Genomic DNA, 21,711 nt, shown 5'->3' on the forward strand with positions numbered 1-21,711 from the left:
AACTTGTTATTGGAGCCTTGATCACTTTCAGAAAAAAACGTGTAATTCTTGTCAAATCCTGATTTTGCCTTCTTTAAACATTCTAATTCACTGTGCTCCTTATTTAAAGCTCTAAAAAATTAATGATAGTATCAATTTGAAATAATAAAAAACTTGTTTTTTCTTTTTCGTTGGTATAGATATTTATTCTTGCAAACACCGATATTTCGGGAACCACTTGTTCCCTTCATCAGTGCTAACAAGTACGGACTGATGAAGGGAACAAGTGGTTCCCGAATTATCGTGATTTGCAAGCATAAATATCTACACCAACGAAAAACAAAAAACAAGTTTTCTATTATTTCAAATAATTAATCGCTGGAAACACCGCATAATTACACTGAGAGAAAGTATCAAGCATCCAATGAATTAGATGAAATTCGAAAACATGTTCAATAAAACTATTTTCCATATTCTAGCCGCCAAAATCAGACCCAGAAATTGTCAAAGATCTCATATCCTTAGATGAAAGCAACAGTAGTTTCGACCTTTCTGATTTAGATCCGCTGAATCAGAATGCGAAACCCATTCCAGGTCTTCTGTCTCAATCCGCGAGCTTCACAAGCAACATGAAGGCGACAACATTACCTTCCACCAGTAACACTACTTTTAGCATAAGTAATCCTTTATACCCAGAATTTATTCCACGATTGCGAAACGAGTCTCCACAAACCACTGTAATCAATCCCCCAAGGGATTCCGAGAGCGAATTGCTCCGACAATATGGTTTGGATAAATTCAATCTTATAAATGGAAGTGCTACGACCCTGGCAACAGGACAGCAAACAGCAGATCCTAAACGCAATTGGACGACATTCGATTGACGCAATGCCAAGCACAGAGCCTAAAAGTCAGATGAGGAACAAACAACGGAAATGACCATGTTTTATATTATTCTCTACATAGCATTACCATAATTTTATTGATATCAATTCTCTATAATATATTTTTAGTAGCTAAGAATATAAATCGCGTTAGTTTTCACAAAAAGCAAAAAAATAAAAATATATTTCCAACTCGCAATTATCAGTACTCAATTTTTGCGATATGATTAGGAGAAACATTAAGTTACTACAGAAATATCAAAACAACGGATTATCCACTCAAAATGCGTCAATTGTACATATATTATATAAAAGACTCAAAATTTATTCCTATTAATATGATATTGGCATATCTAAGCTTAATCTTCGTTTCCTGTTTGATTATTTAATATTAAATTAATTTTGTAATTACATAATGATTCGCAGCAGATTTGTTTTTGTTGAGCGGACATGTATGAGAAGCACTCTTAAGACAGCTACGAGTACATAGATTTCGAATCATATATAAGAGTGCAGTATAGCTAGTAATAGGGAGAACGAAATGTATTATATGTCATTAATCAAAATTATATTTTGATTATGGGTCAATCATAGTGAAAGATAAATATATAAAAATTTACAAAACAGATAATTTCTTCTGAGTTGTCTTTTGGGATTGTTTCACAACATATGAAGATGGCAACTAGCCTACAACTAGCCTGTAACTCTCTGTATTTTAAAAAAATTTTAGTCAACGTCAGACTTCCTGCAACATCCATTTTATTTGGTTGAAAAAGTCCCCTAAATGGGGCGTCCGCCACATCCACACGCCATCATTACCGGTTCGCTGAAATGCACTTGAACTCTCTCGAGGTCTTCCCAAGAAGCTTATTCTTCAATCAAGATCGTGTCGGCCCAGTATAACGATGATAGGGCGAAAACTTGTTTAAACGAAGACATGGAGCCTTTGAGTAACAGTGGTGCTCATTTTCCATGTGCTGCTCCCATATGCATCACAAAGAGAACTTTGTGGTGGAATAACATTAATTTGATGTTGAGGTATTTGCATTTTCAGATTTTAAACAGAACAGGGACAGCGGATCTAGCGCTGTTAATGTATCGGGTGACATCCAGCTCGACGCCACCCTCGGAAGAAACAACACTACCAAGATAGACAAATTGGTAAACGCCCTCGATGTTCTATCTCTTAATGCAGATAGGAAGAGTGCGACGACCCGTCAGACTGAGAACTTGCTTTTGTTAGCATTTATCTTGAGTCTGACTGTTTGTCTTCGTTCTCCAAATACAGAGCCAGTTGGCTTTGTCAAGGCGTTTAAAAAATAATTTGATGGGCCATTGAAGCCCTCTACGTTCTCCGGGCAAGGAAGCATGAGGCACGTCACAGGTAGAAGGAATAGTATCGACGACAGAATGCAACCTTGTCGAATTCCACTCTATACTTCAAATTCTTCAGGAATCTTATCTCGATGAAGACGTAACATTTTGCATAACAATGATAATCGAATCTAAGACAGTGATTATTCCGCTGAAATTGTGGTGAATAAAATCGAAGAACATCTAAAGATTGTTAATTATTTGGATTGTGCTCCAGCAAAAAATTCGTTTGCAGGCTTCATTAGAACTTTGAATTAGTCACAAACGTGAAGGTGCATCCGCTTAAATATTCTTGGTTAGGTTGGAGCACCCTTTTCATGTGATGTAATCGCCGATATTGAATAGCTATCCCTGAACAACACTGCTCTCATACTCCAGTCGATTCTCGTTGAACTGAAATATTTCCGGAATTTGTTAAATTTTTAGAAACCTTAGACTAGCAAATTCGGAATCGTTATTTTGCACCTCTGTTCCTCAGCTTTAACCTTTCTCCGTTTCTGTTTCTTATAAGCAATGTTACATATCTGGGCAAAGTTACCTTGCACTGCTATCGGTCTCATGGGTTCGACTAAATTGTACGTAATATTCTACGTCTTTCTTCAGCTGAAAGCAGAAATTCATAAGCTTCAATGAAAATATCATATCACATTGAGAATTTTTACCTTTCCGGATATCACGCAGTGTAACAATTATAGAGCTATCATATTGCTAGGTGCCATCTATAAGATATTCTCTGCTATCTTGCTTGGCCAGATAGTCTCATATGCCCAGAACCTCGTCGGTCCATACCAAAAAGGCTTCACTCTATGAAAATCAGCAACAGATCAGATTTCCTCTGAGCGATAAGCGATGAAAAATTATTAGAAGATGGCCATCAGCTACACCATCTTTTCATCGACTTCAAGGCCACTTATAATAGCATAGCTAGGGTAAAACTGTATACATCCATGAGAAAATTCGGTATCCCGATGAAATTGATAAGACTGACTACGCTGACCCTAACCACCACCTCTTCGAACTTTACCAAATGTTATACGTTCATGTGCTCATCAATGTGAATGAGAAGTTGACCGTTGACGTTCTTCACAGGACCATCGAAAGATTTGCGACCACATGCAAGATCTTTCGCCATCTGCGACATCTTCCCTCATCAGCGCATTGGCAATTTTTTTTTGTCAGGGCATACACTACGATGAACTTCTGGGGATTTCACTCGGTAATGGAGTTCGAGCGGGTCAATCCCGACATCACTCGCAGCGATCAGTAGCAACCCATTCAACCCCTTCCGTTCATCGGTCCACTTCCACGATTCCGCAGCTAAATCTTATGACGCCTCTTCGCAGAGCATTTTTAATGCAACCCAATGTTCATCGATATTCTCAGGAGGGTTGAAACCCAACTGACCTTATGCCAGACTTTCTGCTCGAACAACGTGCCACCAATAACGAGGCGATGGAAGTTGCAAAAATCCACGAACCTCCCACCATTAACGTTACGGTCGTCAAGACCGTGATTCCCCACCACATGTCCGAGCAAGATATTGTCAGATCCCACCATGGCATTCAGGTCACCCATCAAGATCACAATGCCACCTTTAGGAAACCTCTCCTGAACTGCGTTCAATTGCTCGTAAAAAGTATCCTTCTATACTATATCGGAAATTTGCGTTGGTGCTTAACATTGTATAATTGTGATGCTCCTCAATCTGGACCTGAATCTAGTAGTTGTAGGCTGCCAGAAACCGGCTCCTAGAACAAAAGAGCGCGCCTTGTGTTAGCCATTAGAAGCAACCCCATACCAATTTCGTGTCTGTTACCACTTGGCTTTCCAGAGTACAAAGCACATTGCCGCAAAAGGGAGAGGAATACTCTCCAGAGTCACCCCATCTTACTTCACTTAGACCCAGAATATCGAGCTTATATCGCTGAAATTCCCGCTCAAGTTGGAGAGAGCGAGCATTCTGAGGACCCTCGCTGTCATTATCAAGAAGCGTCCACACATTCCAGAAACCAATCATAGTCTGTTTTCGATAGCCAAAGGTCGTTGCCGTGAGGTGAGTCCCTATCTCAATATCAATAAGGTTTCAAAATTTTCAAGTTGCCCACAAATTTTTACCCCTTTTAGTCGCCTCTTACGACCAACAAGGAAGACTTTGAGTATATTTTTAAACCTCAAGTCACGGGGCTAACCTTTTAGGGATATCGAATTGGTGGAACTCGACGAAAAATTTGGATGGCTGGGGTTCCTTAATAAGGCAGGCCTAGACTGGATACTGGTTGCTGCGCCGCTGATGAGTACTCGTATATAAATATGCTAACCAAAACCTGAGATATTTTGTCTGTAAGGAAATTAGTTATTATGATTTCTCTGAGTTCATTTCCAAGTTTGTGAATTTTTGGCAGGCAGATCCTTAACAATACCCGAGTTTGACAGGCTGGGTGCAATAACGTTCACAATTATGGCTCTACAATTTTTCAGAGCCTACTCAACTCCCTTGATGGAACCTGGTAATTCCTCGGAGTTTAAAATATCGTCCATTACTACCTTTTTCTCAACTAGAGCATCGTATTCGTTTTATTCCACGTGACAGCATGTTTCCTTTATCCGCATGTATATAATATATGGGTTTTCTGTTTAATTCTTTTTTATCTCCCTGATCAGTTATATTAGAGGTGTGAGGAGTGCTGCTAACCTCTCTCTGTACAGCCCAGACTCGAGAATAGGAAGGGTTCCTTGGGACGTATACGTCTCATATACAAAGTTTTATGTGTCTTACGCATGGTGTATTGGAAGGCGCTACGATCGGAAATAATAAAGAAGTTGAGATGGAAATCTGCGACAAGTTACGAAAATAAACGCGAAGTAAAATTTAAAATAAGAAAATACTAGCTTGATCGTTTGTGTGAAACCTACCTGTACCACGATTGAAGAGGGAACATTCACAACGAAGCGAATCCCTGACCAATATTTCTTTTGTCTACTATAATTTTATTATAATTTCTGTATGCCTCTTTAGACGCTGGGATCCTTACGAGGAGTTGAGGAGACCAAAGAGGATGTCCTCAGATTCAAAAAGTAATGTTAATTCTTCATTTTAAAGTAGCATTCAGGAAAATATTTAAAATTAACACTCATCAATCAAAACAAGACAGAAACAAGTCGGGAGACAGGAAGCTTTTCTGTATTTCTTTTATAAAGAGATTTGAGTGTGCATTTGTCCTATTAGTATGTAGCACGTAATATATGCATATATTATGTGAAAATATCTACTTTCAAGTGATATTGACATTCAAAGTCTTGAATTTGCACAGAAGCGACAGCTTCATTATTACTAGTTGTCCGGATAGCAGAGTGGTTAGAGCGCAAGGCTGTCGTACGGAAGGTCGCGGTTCAAATCTCGCTGGTGGCAGTGGGATTTGTATCGTGATTTGGCGTCGGATACCAGTCGACTCAGCTGTGAATGAGTACCTGAGTCAAATCAGGGTAATAATCTCGGTCGAGCGCAATGCTGACCACATTGTCTCCTAGTGTACCGTTACGGTCTTGAATGAAGTGCTCTAACACACACTGGATTGTTGCGCCAACGATTATTATTATTATTATTATTTGTTAGTAATAGTGCGATTTTCACCATGCTGTAGCCTATATCGCCGCAAAATTTCGTGATTCTAGGATAAACTTAAGGGGGGTTTTCCTACCAATTACTAAAAATTATAGTAATGTACTATTATTAACTTTATTTGAACAGGTATCGGTATGAAGGGTATTTTGGAGCCTAAGCAATCAGCAAGAACTCTAAGCTTCCTTTAACAAATATGTAAGGTGACCCCCGTCAGCTCCTCTCCCCTGAAATATATTTTAGATCTCCTACATCCTAGAATTTCTTTTGTCCCTTGCATCATCAGTAAAACGATTTATTTTAAATCATCATAAATTTAATGGCAACCAGCAGAATGATATATAAATAACATTTAAAAATGTACAAATTTGTCTATAACTACGGTGTGTTATACACTCAACAAACTCATTTCTTGCACTAAAACAAAATAAAAACACAAAATGCTGCTATGATTCTCAATGACGACAAAGTAAAATTAAGCTAGATTAGATCCTTTGATGCGCACTAAAAACAAAACATATCGTTCCTTACTGCCTCCCTTCGGATGTTACTATTCTCTGAGTTCATGTCTTCAGTTGGTTAAGTGCATCATTGGTTTGCTTCAAACTATGTTGTGTCGGACGATGATGTACTGCTAAGTTCATATGGGATGGAAATCCTCCGCGCTCCCAACTGAATTGAAGGGCTGACAGGTGTCGGTTGATCTCCATGACACGGGCTCGTTGGAAATCTAAACGCTCCTGATGCGCTTCAGACCATTGTTCCTGAAACAAAATAAATATTCTATTATTTGGAATTAAATTGGACAAGAAAGGTGATTCTTTTGGAAGGCTAATATTGAGTATCCTTAAGGAATATTCGCGGACATGAGATATCATGGTTTGTATTTCACACTCAAGAAGTTTGTTTATTATATAGTAACTAATCTACACGATCAGTATTTCATCAGTTTGGTGTCAGTCAAAATGTCAAAATTATGCCAGACTGATCGTCTATGGCAGTGACTGATGGTTTGATAAATATTAAAATTTTGAAATAAAATCTGTCAGTGCAGCTCACCTGATGATAGGCTCAGTATAGTGCAGTTTTCGTTACCTTATTTACTTCTGGTGAGCGAATGATAACGGCTACTATAATAATAGGGAGCAAAAAGTAACCGCTGCTTTTGACAAACAAGGGCAAGAGATATCATCCTGAAACTAGAAAGCTGACGCTCCTTGGGTCAACAACCTGAAGATTATTATTATTTACCGAAGGCGGCAGTAGACACATTGCTATCAAGTGAAAGAGGGAGCCTAGAGCGAAATTGAAATACGAATCCAGCTGGATATACAAAGTAAAATAAAAGCGAGAGCGAATCCTTAAAATTGATGGTAGCCGGGCATATTATAGATTGTACGTTGTTAAGGAATGCAGAAACAGCAGATTCGCAAGACAGCCTGCAGACGAAAATAGATTAAACCCGACACGGGCAACATTCAATCCAAGCTGCTCAAAGAGGTACCAAATGAGGCACCTGGCAATAACATACAATATCCTTCAGCTTCACCCAACACCCGATTTTCTTGATTAAAATATCGCTTAATAAGATGAAATATATAAATACCAGAAGATCAACTATCAAGGTTGTCCCAAATTATACGATAAATACCTATTGGAGGACTTTCTCCGAAACGAATTGCATGGTTGGCTGCAACTAAATTTGATGCAAGCAGCGACGCAATAGTAGTTTCCGCGAATCAGGAGAGCATTCAAAGTAAATTTAAACAACATAATATATTGATCCAATCATTTTCGATGATCGCGCGTTAGGTGGGAGCAAGGGCTGTGGTAGTGAAAGCGTGTGGTCATAACATAGTAACCTTAACTCTCGATTTCTGCTCTTATTAAGTTGGTCAATCGAGAGGTCAATAGATTTGAACAGTTTTAAAGGTAAGCTGCTTAAAAAATGTGCGTTTTCTTCAAGTTGTAGTAAAATCGTGTATTTGACAGTATGGGCAGAAAAGCTGATATTCCAGCACCTAAAACTAATAATTGCCGAAAAATTGCCCGACTCGAGGAGGTAAGTGTCAGTGCTGTTTCTACATATGCTAAAAATTTCCATGAAAGAAATAGCAGTCAACCAAGTCTATGATCGAACATAAGGGCAAATGCAAAACCGCGCAAAGAATAGATCGGGTAGCGGTTCAAAAATTGTTAGAGAAACGCAAAACAACTTTTAAGAAAGTCTAAAAAAAATTGGAGACTATTTTACCCATTTGAAAATTGAAACGTCGATGTGGTGAGGTCTAAAATCATATCGTCCCACAAAAAGGCCAAAACTCATCAAAGGCGTTGGATAAGATCTATTTTAATTTTGCAAAGCAGTACAAAACATTCACTGCAGTAGACTAGGAAACTGTAAAACTTGAATGAAAAGCAATTTCAAAGTATTTGGTTTTTTTAGCTCCCGTTTAGTGATGAACCCACTTTGAAGGCATTGACAGACCAATTTGTTTCTGTTAGGAAGCGATTAAGAGAAAAGAGCACTCTTCTTGCGTTCAAATAACTGCTAAACCCCCTACTTCAGTCATGGTTTGGGGAGTGGTAGTGAAAAAAAGTCCTGAACCCTTGTACTTTGTGAAAGGGAGCAAAAACCAGCACGAGAGTCCTAGGGGCATTTACATGAGTACCTGTCTCGTGGATTTAATTCCACGGTCTTCTTAAGGCACGGATTGATTTTCTGACCACAATCAGAGCCCCGCTGTGACAAGGAACAACGGTACCCGTCTATACCGAGTGCATAGCTCAGCATTCATACTGGTGGATGCAAGGCCTACCGAAATTTCTACCGAACTAAGGAGTACGGCACCCGTGTTGAAACGCAACACCACGCTGAGACCCGAAGGTCTCCGTTCGCTTAAACACAACCACAACCTCCATGAAGTTTCCACTAGGGGGCCAACCGCAAACAACCGAGCTCAACGCACATACAACAGGAATTCTCCTGAAGTATGTGAGTCCAGGGGCTATTCCAGTTCCCATGGTACCAGTATACCACTTCATGACTATTGCCACTTCAGATGAGTCCCCGTGCAGACTCGGGCCTTTCCAGCATTCGGCCGGCAACCCAATGCAATACAGCGTCTCCCGGTGCCACCACCATGGAAGTTCTCCTCGGCCACTTGGTTTTGGTTCAGCCGACAGGGTTACTGCCCGGTCTTCCTCCCTGCCACCTCTGAGCACCAGCAAGAACCAGAAACAAGTCTTAAAAGATGGTCTTTTGCCATTTAAGCAACGGAGATTCTACAATCATTATGCAAGGCAATGCACACTGTCATACCGCGAAATTTGTCAAGAGATTGCTGTCCAGTCAAAATATCACCGCTCTTCCTTGGTCACCAAAGTCTCCTGAAATATCAAAATCAATTCAAAATGGTTAGAGTATTTTAAAACAAAAAGTTTATGAGACGCAAATCCCTACGGAAAAATTTTAACACAAAATATTGGCGAAGTATGCCTGGGCAATCTCCTTATCGTATAATGTATTGAGCCTTGTGTTCAGAGTATGCCAGAATTGAACGAATTTTAAACAGGTGGATGGAAAAAATGTTAATAGCCATTAGATAAAAATAAGCATATTTTATTTAAATAGCCCTTTTACCCTTTTGAACTATAATTTACTTTATTTCATTGTTCAAAATCATCATCATCATCAACGGCGCAACAACCGGTATCTGGTCTAGGCCTGCCTTAATAAGGAACTCCGGACATCCCGGTTTTACGCCGAGGTCCACCAATTCGACACCCCTAAAAGCTGTCTGGCGTCCTGGCCTACCCATCGCTCCATCTCAGGCAGGGTCTGCCTCGTCTTCTTTTCCTATCATATATATTGCCCTTATAGACCGTCCGGGCTGGATCATCCTCATCCATACGGATTAAGTGACCCGCCCGCCGCAACCTATTGAGCCGGATTTTATCCACAACCGGACGGCTATGGTATCGCTCATAGACTTCGTCGTTATGTCTCGGGTGGTTCTTCCCATGATGTCGATGTCGTCAGCATAGACCAGTAGTTAGGTGGACTTAAAGAGGATCGTACCTCTTGCATTTACCTCAGTATCACGGATCGCTTTCTCGAGGGCCAGGTTAAAGAGGGCGCATGATAGGGTATCCCCTTGTCGTAGGCCGTTGTCGATGTCGAATGGTCTTGAGAGCGATCCTGCTGCTTTTATCTGGCCTCGCACATTGGTCAGGTCAGCCTAGTCAGTCTTATCAGTTTCGTCGGGATACCGAATTTTCCCATGGCCGTGTACAGTTTTACACTGGCTTTGCTATCATAGGCGGCTTTAAAGTCTATGAATAGATGGTGCAACTGTTGTCCATATTCCAACAGTTTTTCCATCGCTTACCGCACAGAGAAAATCTGATCTGTTGCTAATTTGCCTGGAGTGAAGCCTCTTTGGTATGGGCCCATGATGTTCTGGGCGTATGGGGCTATCCGACCTAGCAAGATAGCGGAGAATATCTTTTAGATGGTACTCAGCAACGTGATACCTCTATAATTGCTGCACTGCATGATATCTCCCTTTTTGTGTATGAAACACACAATGCCTCGTTGCCAATCGTCAGGCATTGATTTGCTGTCCCATACCTTGAGCATCAGTTGATGAACCACTTGGTGTAACTGGTCGCCTCCATATTGAACCAATTCGGCTGTAATTCCATCGGCTCCTGGCGACTTATGACGTTAATGCCGATGAATTGCACGGACTGTTTCTGCTGGTGGCAGTATCTGTCCGTCATCTTTAGTTGGCGGGACCTCCAACTCGCCGATGTTGTGGTTGTTCAGTAGCTCATTAAACTACTCAACCCATCGCTCCAATATGCCCATTCTGTCGGAAATCAGATTTTCCTCTTTGTCTCGGCAGAATGAACATCGAAGGTGTATAAAGCTTCATCCTGCTGACTTGTTTGTAAAGCAGCCGCACCTGGTGCGGTTGCTCCCTGTACTTTTCTAGTTCACAGACTTGTTGGTTCTCCCAGGCTTCCTTTTTCCGTCTGTGAAGTCTTTGAGAATGCAACATTACACGGTATGCAGCATTCTTCCGTTCCGTTGCTAGCTTACATTCATCGTCAAACCAGCCGTTCCGACTCTTTTTGCGGCTGGGGCCAAGTATCTTTGTGGCCGTATTTATGATAACGTTCTTCAGGTGGTTGTGACGATCATTTGTTGATGCCTCATCTTCATGTCCTACAACACGTGGTCAATTTGGTTGAAAGTGGTTCCGTCTGGAGAAGCCCATGTATGTTTGTGGACCGCTTTCCGCGCAGACCAGGTACTTCCAACAACCATTTCGTGTGATACTGCTAATTGGATAATCCGCAGTCCGTTATCATTTGTATTTTGGTGTAAGCTGTGGAAGCCAACGTATCGCCTGAATACGGGCTCCTTCCCTACTTGGCTGTTAAAATCCCCAAGTATGATTTTGATATCATATCTGGGACAGGCTTTGAGGGTTTGTTCTACTGCCTCGTAGAAGGTATCCTTCTCCGACTCTGCAGTATCCTCTGTAGGGGCGTGAACGTTAATGAGGCTTATACTTCTAAACTACACCGAGCACATGCTTTACTGGATGGCCACTATAATATATGGTGTAGCGGCTCTTCTCCAGGAAACCGGTCCCTACCCAACGCATCTCTTGTAACGCTGTTACATCAGCCCTATATTAGGACAGGGTATTGACTAGCTGCTCAGCAGCTTCAGCTTCAGAGAGCGCAAGTTCCATGAGAAAATGCGCAAATCGTTATTCCGTTATCGTTGCCGGATTCGTCGTTGTGTAATCCGTCCAGTCCATGGCTCCTGTTGTGGCTTCGTAACAAGTTGTTTTCCGTGTAGGTTTGTCAACCCTACTCAACCCCCAACCTGGAAGACCAGTTGGTACAATTTGACCCGTTTTTAGGCACGGGAGACTCGCCTTTATCCTTCTCCGTTTCGTTAAGAAAGAGCTCCCAGCGTGGAGGTGGAGATAGGGTTTGGTAGTAGAGCTGTTGGTGTTGGTTTAGCAGGCATTTCCCAGGTTTTATACTCCATCGTGGGTATTAACCCACGTTTCGCTCTGGGACCTATACTACCCTTTGAGATCCTGCACTGTATATACATCCAAAACAATGATCTCGCCACTCCTCATGCATTCTTCGGAGGTTTAGGTTCTTAGCAAGAAAAATACGAACGTGGGTAACGTTCGAGAGAAGAATTTTTGGGCTTCTGCAAGAGAATGGACGTTGCAGACCCTAGCTCAGATGGAGAATCTGGCGTTTCGCTTGTATCGAAAGCTGTATCGTTGTACACGTATTATAAAATATTGACGAAAGTAATCGAACGACGACTGATCGACATCATCGGAGAATATGAAGGTAGCCTCAGAGCTGAACGAACGATAACAGACTAGTTATTATCGGTTAAATACGATAGCGTGAACCGAATGCTCTATGCAGAATAAGAATCGAACCAGAAACCCCACCAAAATTAACCCGGTTAGTAAAAGCCACAGTGGATGACAAAGATAGCCAATAGGGCAAAGGGATGGTCGTACCACCACTTTCTTTAACTTAGTGCTCCAACACGTTGTCAGGAAGGTGAGTTTAGTTAACATCAGAGGTATGCTACTGGAGAAACCTACGCAATGGGTGGCGTATATAGAAGACGTAGATATTCTTCCAGAACGAAATACATGACATCAACCCGAAAAAACTGCTTCTATTAAGGAAAATATTCCAATGGACGAGGCTTGGAAGACTCTAGATAGACGGAAATATGGACGGATTTCTGGTCCTCACACACATTCCATGTCGTTCTTCCTTTAATGAACTAAAGAAAAATACACAGACGCAATAAATTAGGCTTCTATAATCTATATCTTAATCCGTCACAGGCTCTCACATGGATGCGAGATGCAAGTGTCGGAAAAGCAGATCGATACTTCGATTTTTGGGGCCACAAATGACGATCGTTGGTCAATTAGACGTGCGCATGTCATGTCATGTCAATAGTGTCAATTATTTGACGACCCACCAATATCAGCTCTAGTCAGATTTCGAAAATTGGAATGTACAGGCTGGATGAATAGACGAAGGAATAGAAGAGGAAAGAATACCCAAACGAATGCCAAAATTCAGAAGACATGGTAGTCAACTAATAGAGAAACTGATGAAACATTCGGAGGATTCAGTTGGGACAGATTGGGCGCGGTCATAATATCAAGACAATTGGCGACTGGTCACCAGGGAGGAAAAGATAAATCACAACGGTCAAAATTCGTCAATTTTTCTAATTATTTTATATCTTTTAACTCTTGTGATTGACAATAGTCCACACAGATGATCGTTTGATCATCCAGCAATCTTCGCGATTATTATAATTTTTAAGTAATCTTTTTGAGTTTCATTATTTGGTAAGAAAACGAACGATTTTGATTCATTGTACATACACTACATATGCTTTAGATGTATGTTTCTTTAGTATTCCGGACTAAAATTCAGACTAACTACGGAACAATGCAATTATACTCACAACATGAGATCCTGAATGTCCTAAGAACTTAATCTTATCCTGAACAATTGCTATCTGCTTCAAATACCACTCCCGAGCTTGTTCAACAGCCGATAACCCTTGCAACAAGACATCCTTTTCGGCTTCAAACTGTTTGAGCCGTTTCAGTAAATTATTATCGATTCCATTCTGTAAAGTATGTCGTCTAGGCTCTCGTCTTTTACTATTCATTTTCTTCTGGTAAAGAGGGTTACTAGATTGGGTTTGTTGTTGTCCTGGCGAGAAAGTAGCTGGATCGGTTGTAGTTCCACCGTCGGCGGTACCCCGTGATGATAAGCGACTTGGCAGAGGAGGGTTCAATGGCATGCTTTTCCTCTTGTCCTTCATATCCATTTCGTTCATCAAAACACCCATTTGCCAGTTTTGTAGAGCGTTCCGGATTTCTGCTTTGTCGAACCCGGTCTTGGGTGGTGCTAATATGGCACTTCGCGGTGGTTTCGGTGGAGGCCCGTAGAGATCGGCTGGCATTAAGTGATCTGATATCAAATCCATGTCACTATCTGGGCTTAATTGTGGCAAACTGAGAGTGCGTTGGCTTTGGATGGCATTGTTTGGACGAATCGTGGCCGTATTGTTGGATGACCATTGGCTATTGGAAATCGGACTGTCTATGTCCAAAAGTGGGGCTGATGGCGGTCTTGGGGGCTTTGTAGGGCAATCAGATATTTGATTCACATTCGTGTCGGCAGAAATACGACGAGTCTTCTGTTCGGCTTGATTTCGAAGCAGGCAGATCTTCAGACCAGTGCAAAATCGTTCGAACGATAACAAACCACTAGAAGGCGTGACCTTGCGAAGGCTATCGATCACTCCATACGGAAGGCCCTTGCTTCCATCATCCTGCCACCCTTTCTCAATATCCGAAAGCTTCACGAAACCCGTCCGTTGGTCATCCATGATATCGAAAAGGGTCTTCATTGAACTAACAAATTGTTTCGGTAGCGAATCTAAAGCTCCACTTGTGGAATGGTTCAGACTGGAGTTACCATTGACACCTCCACCACCACCGCCGCTCCCTCCGTTGAGGGTCATTGAATGGCCACTGCTTGATCGGTGCATTGTCCACTTCTTGCGCACTTCCTCGGTTAACTTGAGCCCACTTCACTACCATCAATCATTGCAATTTAACTACACCTAAAAATTGAACTAATTAAATGCACAACACTCGAACTATTTCTTGCGAAGGGAAATGGCACAACAATTGCAATGACATTTAGCTACAAAACTTCTAAGCCTCACGCAATGGAACACATCAGACAGAGACTACACCTTCTTGGGACCCACTCTGAGTCTGCAGTCTCTATGGCCTATGTGTGACGTTATTTACCTTAGATTCGGCTCAGCCTTTACCTGTCCATGCTCACCTGTAGGCAGCGTTTCATATGCGCGCCTCGCTCAGGTAGAAGTGAGTTACCTGCAAAAACTCTTTTACCTCTCATTGGAAAGTAGCATGTTGTGGTAGGAGGCTAGAGATCGATATTTAGGTTGACAAATCTCTCTTTATATCGGGTCTCTTTTTGTGCATCGCCAGTGCTTTGGGATTAGATGCTTAGATACTGTTTATTCAAGATACAGAGTGGATCAGATACTCATGGTTGGATTTCAAACAGAACATCGCAAAAGTGTGTGTCCATAAGATGTGTTGCAAATTAAATGACAAAACCATTATATCAATTATCTAAAGGGGGCATATTTGAGATCGGGATCGCTATATAGAAATTAGGATGAAGTGAACATGCAAAATAGCATAAAAAATAACTCTTCAATTGCTATAGCCTCCAATATACTCATAAATATTTTATATCCCATGCACCTTGTCACAGTCTAATTATGGCTAGAAGGTCTGTGCATGCAACCAATTTATACTTTTCACGATGACTAGTCCTATTCAAAATCCCACTTAGTTGATACTTAGCACCGGAAGGACAATGACGCTTAAAATCCACCAGAACGTAAAAAAGGAACCGTTTAAAATCATTTTGGATGAGGAATTTTTGAGGAAAGAGTTGTGTAGCACAGTTGCTGGGCTAAAAAAGCTCGATAATGTCCCTCTGGCGAATAGGATACGGAAGCAAATAGTAAAACCTATTCTTCCATCAGAGGCAAGAAATAAGAAAACCTTACCACCTCTTTTGGAGGTCGTGGACTTAGCCATGGAGGTATTTGAGTACAAAGGTGTAATGAATACTTTAAATATGCATATCTACTATTATTTGCAGCTACAGCACAATATGTTTGAGATTTCATCGAATACGATATCAGCCTATCAACTTCAGTTGCTGCTCATCATACTAGAGTCGTTCGTTGCAATACTGTTTAATTGTTATTACATTCTCTCCATATTTTATAATCCATCACGTAATGACAGAATTTCCATATGTTCGTGCGTGGTTTGATTAAAAGATATTACACCTCTCCTGCAGATTTTCGTTTACCACCATACGAAGCTGGATTATTCTTGGCTTATCAGCTACTTCAGCCGATTGGAAACTTGCTTGCAATCACAATTACATGTATGATAACCATAAATGCGGTAATTATACTTTATAATTCATATGAGCGATATTATCAGTATGACACGCTACTCTTGATTTATTCGGTGTGGGAAAGTTAAGGCTGTGAAAATTGAAAATCAATAATGTTCATATATTTACATTCAAAGCAGCTAATTCCCACGGGATTGCAATGTAATCAGTATTTCACCTTTGAAAATTGATTCTCAACTGATTATATATTGAACAAATTGCAGGTTTGTGTCTCAGAACTTACCGATTGAATCCCTATTATTGCAAAGATATGTTAATAGTTAAAAAAGTGCTGATGCGCATTAAACAACAACTCGAGAACCTGATCAACAGAGAGTGGACAGATTTCCATACTGGATCTTCTTAAATTTACCCCATCAACATTTTAGGAACCATTATGGAGCCATGCGCGATATCCAGATCCCCTTTCTATGACATCAAGATCGGGTTCATCTGGAGTGCTCTATGGAAGAATGATATTCTTGAGAAGTCGATAGCCACTAAGAAAATGCAATATCCAGGTCAAATCTCGTAAGATTTTGGAGCCCAGAGGGGGACCCGAAAAACATGCATGTTGCCTCGGCACTATTAGTTTCTGGGACATCGAGGGGTTCAATAGACCATGTCAATCTTCCACAAACACATTAACTACGTTAATCACATCTGCTTACTTTCTCACCGAATCGTGCACTTTGGCTGCATGGTGTTAGATTTAGAGAAGCAGGCAAGGATTGTTGAATAGAAGATAAATACTAACAAAACCTAGGTTCCCTGTCTGTCAAGCTATCGTACTTTTGCTACATGCCCTAACGGAAGCAACAACAAGGACATCGAATGCATTGCATATCTGGTAGCTTAATTGATGTCTACAGCACCAAGTCCGCCTTTGTTGTTCTGTTCACTATTTGCAATTACAGCTATCTCAGCATCAGCGGCGCGCTTTATTTCCTTTTCTCAAGAATCGTTGAAGTGATAGTAACGAATCATCATCATCATCATCAACAACGGCGCAACAATCGGTATCCGGTCTAGGCCTGCCTTAATAAGGAACTCCAGACATCCGTTTTGCGCCGAGGTCCACCAATTCGATATCCCTAAAAGCTGTCTGGCGTCCTGACCCACGCCATCGCTCCATCTTAGGCAGGGTCTGCCTCGTCTTCTTTTTCTACCATAGATATTGCCCTTATAGACTTACCGGGTGGGATCATCCTCATCCATACGGATTAAGTGACCCGCCCACCGTAACCTATTGGGCCGGATTTTATCCACAACCGGACGGTCATGGTATCGCCCATAGATTTCGTCATTGTGTAGGCTACGGAATCGTCCATCCCCATGTAGGGGGCCGTAACGAACGTAACGAATTATTCTGCATTTATTTAGCATGTCTTTTAGATAGTATATAAATATGGTTGCCATTCATCCCTTAACGGGACATAGCGCGTTAACCATCTCTGCGCGCCATCATTTACGGTTTGCGCTTCAATCTCCCTAAAATTTTTCGAGAACCGTAAACCCCCACTATTACTCTGCACCAAGTGCTTCTGTGGCGACCCACTCTTCAGCTATCTTGGGAAAAGCAATCCGATTGCTTGTCGTAGCCAACAATGGAATTGTTGTCCTTCCTTAATGTCTGACATACCCACTGCCACGTGCGCCTTGTGATCAAATCGTCCACGATGACTGGCTTGGGTGAAACCAAGCTTTTGTTCAAAATAGTATCAGGCAAGCGTACCCCGATGACACCTCAAGTTCCTCCGAGATTTCACAATGGTTTATCACGTGATATATTGCTCCATCATAAATCCCCTGATATAATGATTAGTCTCTCCGGGATCCCCTTTTACGTAGAGCACTCCAGACATACTCCCTATTCACTCTGTCAGAGCTTTCTCAATATCTAAGAACAGCAAGTGAAACGAAATTTTAAATTCCTGGCACTGTTCCACAATGATCCGTAGGATGTTGATGTTGTAAATACAGGAGGATCCAAAGCGGAAGATCTAGAAGATCTAGCCTTTGAAATGTTCCTTGATGTGTTTCAGGATTATTTTAGCTATTATCTTTGCAACGGCAGAGAGCGCGGAAATGTCCCTCGAATTGTCCCACTTATGGGTGGCCTTTTTCGAAATCATCGCCCGATCATCCCCTTCTTTCAATTCTGAGAAATGTCCCCGATTGCTAGGATTACTGCAGATCTGCAGTAATTGCAGGTGCAGCAATGAATAACTCTGCTGGGAGACCGTCAAGTGGCTTTACTCCGTTTGAGTGCATTGGTGGCCTCCTCTTCAGCTGCTTGTCATCGTGGATAAAGAGTCAACCCCTCGGTATTCCGCATGGTATCGGAGCTTAGGTGCATCACACCCGCCACACTCGCAGCGATCAATAGAACTTTCAACTGTTTCCGATCATCCATCCGCTTCCACCATTCCGCAGCCAGCCAGATCTTGTGGCCTTTGGAGAATAGTCGGCAATCTGTATAGCACCCAGGAAAAGAGTATTTTTGATTGGCGCCCTACGAACCTAAGATGCTAGTGAAGTTAAGCGACTATCAGATGGTGGTTCTTTTCGAGCCGATGTCAGCGCCTCTCTTGTTACACACATGCAGAAGGCAATTCCTAACGCAACGCAACGTGGTCAATCTGCGCGCCCGTACGGTCCCGATCAATCAAAACCCAAATGACCGTATGTCAGGCTCTGTTTTAGAACAATGAGCCAGCAATTGCGAGACGGTGGAAGCTGCAGAAATCCACAACCGCCCATCTTTCTTTTTCTTCTTCAGCCTTTGTCCCGTTCACAAGCGGGGTCGGCTCGTCGTGATCAGCTTCGCCATTTGGCTCTATCGAATGCCTGATCTGGGTGCAATCCCGAGGCTTTCAAATCCCCATCCAGCGTATCAAGCCACCGTTGCTTAGGTCTGCCTTTTGGTCGTTTACGATCGACTTCGATGTTCAGACCAATCTTGGCAAGTGAATTCTCGTTTGCACGAACTGTGTGACCATACCATCGAAGACGCCTCTCTCGCAACTTTTCCACGATCGGTGCAACCCCATAACGATCACGGATATCCTCATTTCGGATGTGATCTAAACGTGTTACGCCACTAGTCCAACGTAGCATCTTCGTCTCCATTACCGCAAGACGCCGTTCATTGTCTTTTATGGTCGGCCAACACTCAGAACCATAGAGAGCGACTGGACGGACGACATTGCGGTAAATTTTAGATTTGAGACGTTCGTTGATACGTCGATCACAAAGGACACCAGTTGTGGAACGCCACTTCATCCAGGTTGCGTTAATGCGTGAAGCAATTTCATAACGCAGTTCTCAATTGGCTGATAGCGTTGACCCGAGGTATTTAAATCGCTCAGTTCTGGGCAGATCACTGCCGCTGACAGTGATTGTGCCTGTTTCATGGCGATCGGTCGTCAAAAATTCAGTTTTGTTTAAATTCAATGTGAGACCATGTTGCATGAGGCGATCATTCCATTTTTGAACAAGTTGCTCGTGATCATTTTTGCTATCAGATGCTAGGAAAACATCATCTGCATAAAGCAGTGTGTAAGGCGCTGGACGTTGGATATCCCGTGTGACGGTGTCCATCATTATTGCTAAAGTCACCTAAAACGTATTTCCCCATTACATGACCGAACAAGTTATTATCCGAACCCACTTCTGCATTCAGATCACCCATTACGATCACAATGTCACCTTTCTAGACTGCATTCAATTTCTCATAGAAAACCTCCTTCTGCTCTGAATCGAAAGTCTTCGTTAGTGCGTAACACTGTACTATTGAAATGTTTCTCATTCTGGATCGATAAATTCTGTCTTGTCCGAAACCGGCTCCATTAATTCAACACCGAATTCACGTTTACTTTCGCTAGGCTTTCCAGATTACAATAGGACAGTGCCTCAAGTGAGAAAGGAGTACTTTCTAACTTCACTTAACGCTTAAGTTGGAGAAAGCGAGCATTCTGCGGACCCTCGGTACCATTGTGAAGTTACATATTTCAGAAACCAATCATAATACATTTTGGATAGCCAAAGGTCTTCGGCGTGAGATCAGTCCCTATCTGCGACGTTGTTGACTTTTCCGTAGCAGTTTCAAAATTTGCAGGTTGCTACTCTACAAATTATTATTGCCAAAATGGTTTTATTCTCCAATTTCAGGCAAAGAAAACCCAACAGATTGTGAACAGATTGATTTATCTGGCAAAAGATGAGAAGCTCCAGCAAAGAGTATTTCTTGAATACAAACGCGCCGAAATTAAATATATAATATTCATCTTTTAATTTTAGCTTGCACAATTTTCAATGCAAATTCAAACCACTATGCCTGCTTTTAGTGTGCTGGGGTTATTTAATATCGACGGAACGCTTTTATTCTCGGTAATTTATACACAAATATTGCAAAGACTGAAAAAAAACTTCTTTAATATAATTGAATAGATTGCTGCGTCTACAACAACATATTTGGTGATATTATTCCAATATTCCGACAAGTAGAAATGGAAGGTGATAAATATTGGCAACCTTCAAAGTTTAGCCGTAATGTCTAAGTTGCAACATTTTAGTTTTGTATTCCAGATTATATTAATATTGCATGTGTAGAAAGTAGAACATCTATGCACAGGTTTTGAATAAAATACACATGAACCGAAAAGTCGGCTTTTATTCTCACTTGTAGTACCCTTTCAGTCCAATTTTTTCTACCTTGGAGCAGGCATTCAGTCAAAGTGAAGGCGCGGCCATAGACACCGGACCAGACAAACTTCTGTCTCAGATGAAGGTCGTCTATGTCAGCCTCAAGCAACAGAAAGAAAAATGTCTGTCAGCTCAGACAATAGCGTTTATTCTGGCACAAACATATTTTATGTTTATTAACAAACAAATATTTAACCACATATATAAATATCTTGCAAATACATAAAGCAATGTTTTGTCGTTATTGGTCTGATCGGTGTCGGGCTAGTGTGCCCTACGGTATTGTTGCCAGTAGGGAAGGGTAAGCCATGTATTTAATATCACATTACTATCACCGAGCAGAATCCAAATATCACAACATCACCAAAGATTACAATATCACTTAATATCACAACACGTCCTCTCTGATGCCGAGTATCGCTTGCGAATCTGCATATACTTCCTAAGTAATAAATAATGCTCTTTCGAAAGAATTATTATTCCCCTGTTCTTTGCAGGTCCTATCTACCTTCAACCGGTTAGGGAGTGCCGTCCCGATGTGCTCACGAAGGGCAATCAGATCCGAGTCTGTAAGGAACTCATCTCAAATGACTCCTGTCACGGATCCTCACCGGAGGTTATGTGGTATCATGAGAACCGAAATGACCCCCTGATAGCACATAGTCCGGGAAAATTCCTGGATGATGTATTCTCAGCCCGGCTAACTGTGGTTGGTCCCCTCGTGGGAGTTTCATGGTGGTTGTGGTTTTGTTCATATGTGTGGGTAGAGCTCCTTGCAGACCGAAGCGTGGAGTTGCGTTGCACAACCCGAGCGCCATGCTTGCAGTCAGCATAAACCAATACCATTGTGCCAGTCACGGCGGGGCTCTGATTGTGGTCTTCAAATCAATGCATGCCCGAAGAGGACTGTAGGCTTATGCCATCCGAGAAGAGTTCACGTTAAACAACCAGGACCTTCATATCCTACCTTTTTGGCGCTGCTGTATGTTTTACGTTATGAATATGAAAGGGCGACTATCACTGATTAGCCAT

The 21,711-nt window shown here is 41.7% G+C and overlaps 3 protein-coding genes across 15 annotated transcripts in view; 2 read left to right on the forward strand and 1 right to left on the reverse strand.

Annotated features, from left to right (window-relative positions):
* The window catches only part of LOC119647313 (DENN domain-containing protein 1A-like), a 29,837-nt gene extending 28,342 nt beyond the window's left edge, over nt 1-1,495 (forward strand). For all 10 annotated transcript variants that reach the window (XM_038048231.1, XM_038048238.1, XM_038048232.1 and 7 more), the window contains one exon: nt 459-1,495. In XM_038048231.1, the coding sequence (XP_037904159.1) occupies nt 459-863 (405 nt within the window). In that variant the 3' untranslated portion in view covers nt 864-1,495. The remainder of the gene's footprint in view (nt 1-458) is intronic.
* A 4,659-nt stretch (nt 1,496-6,154) lies between these two features.
* On the reverse strand, nt 6,155-14,773 carry LOC119646920 (suppressor APC domain-containing protein 2). Its single transcript, XM_038047597.1, has 2 exons — nt 13,409-14,773; nt 6,155-6,620 (listed from the first exon to the last, which is right to left on the reverse strand). The coding sequence occupies exons 1-2, from the start codon at nt 14,504-14,506 to the stop codon at nt 6,420-6,422; spliced, it is 1,299 nt and encodes a 432-aa protein (XP_037903525.1). The 5' UTR covers nt 14,507-14,773; the 3' UTR covers nt 6,155-6,419.
* Nucleotides 6,917-20,616, forward strand: LOC119646921 (putative gustatory receptor 28b). Of its 4 annotated transcripts, XM_038047599.1 has the most exons (9): nt 6,918-7,612; nt 7,669-7,788; nt 7,849-7,918; nt 15,352-15,606; nt 15,667-15,805; nt 15,871-15,980; nt 20,146-20,214; nt 20,275-20,364; nt 20,425-20,616. In XM_038047599.1, the coding sequence occupies exons 3-9, from the start codon at nt 7,850-7,852 to the stop codon at nt 20,479-20,481; spliced, it is 789 nt and encodes a 262-aa protein (XP_037903527.1). In that variant the 5' UTR covers nt 6,918-7,612; nt 7,669-7,788; nt 7,849; the 3' UTR covers nt 20,482-20,616. The 4 variants fall into 4 exon arrangements, with proteins under 4 accessions (XP_037903528.1, XP_037903527.1, XP_037903526.1 ...); XM_038047598.1 differs by having other exon boundaries at nt 6,918-7,788; XM_038047600.1 differs by having other exon boundaries at nt 6,917-7,918.
* Nucleotides 20,617-21,711: the final 1,095 nt, after the last annotated feature.

This window comes from Hermetia illucens, chromosome 1, assembly GCF_905115235.1.
Source record: "Hermetia illucens chromosome 1, iHerIll2.2.curated.20191125, whole genome shotgun sequence".
Taxonomy (NCBI): Eukaryota; Metazoa; Arthropoda; class Insecta; order Diptera; family Stratiomyidae; genus Hermetia; species Hermetia illucens.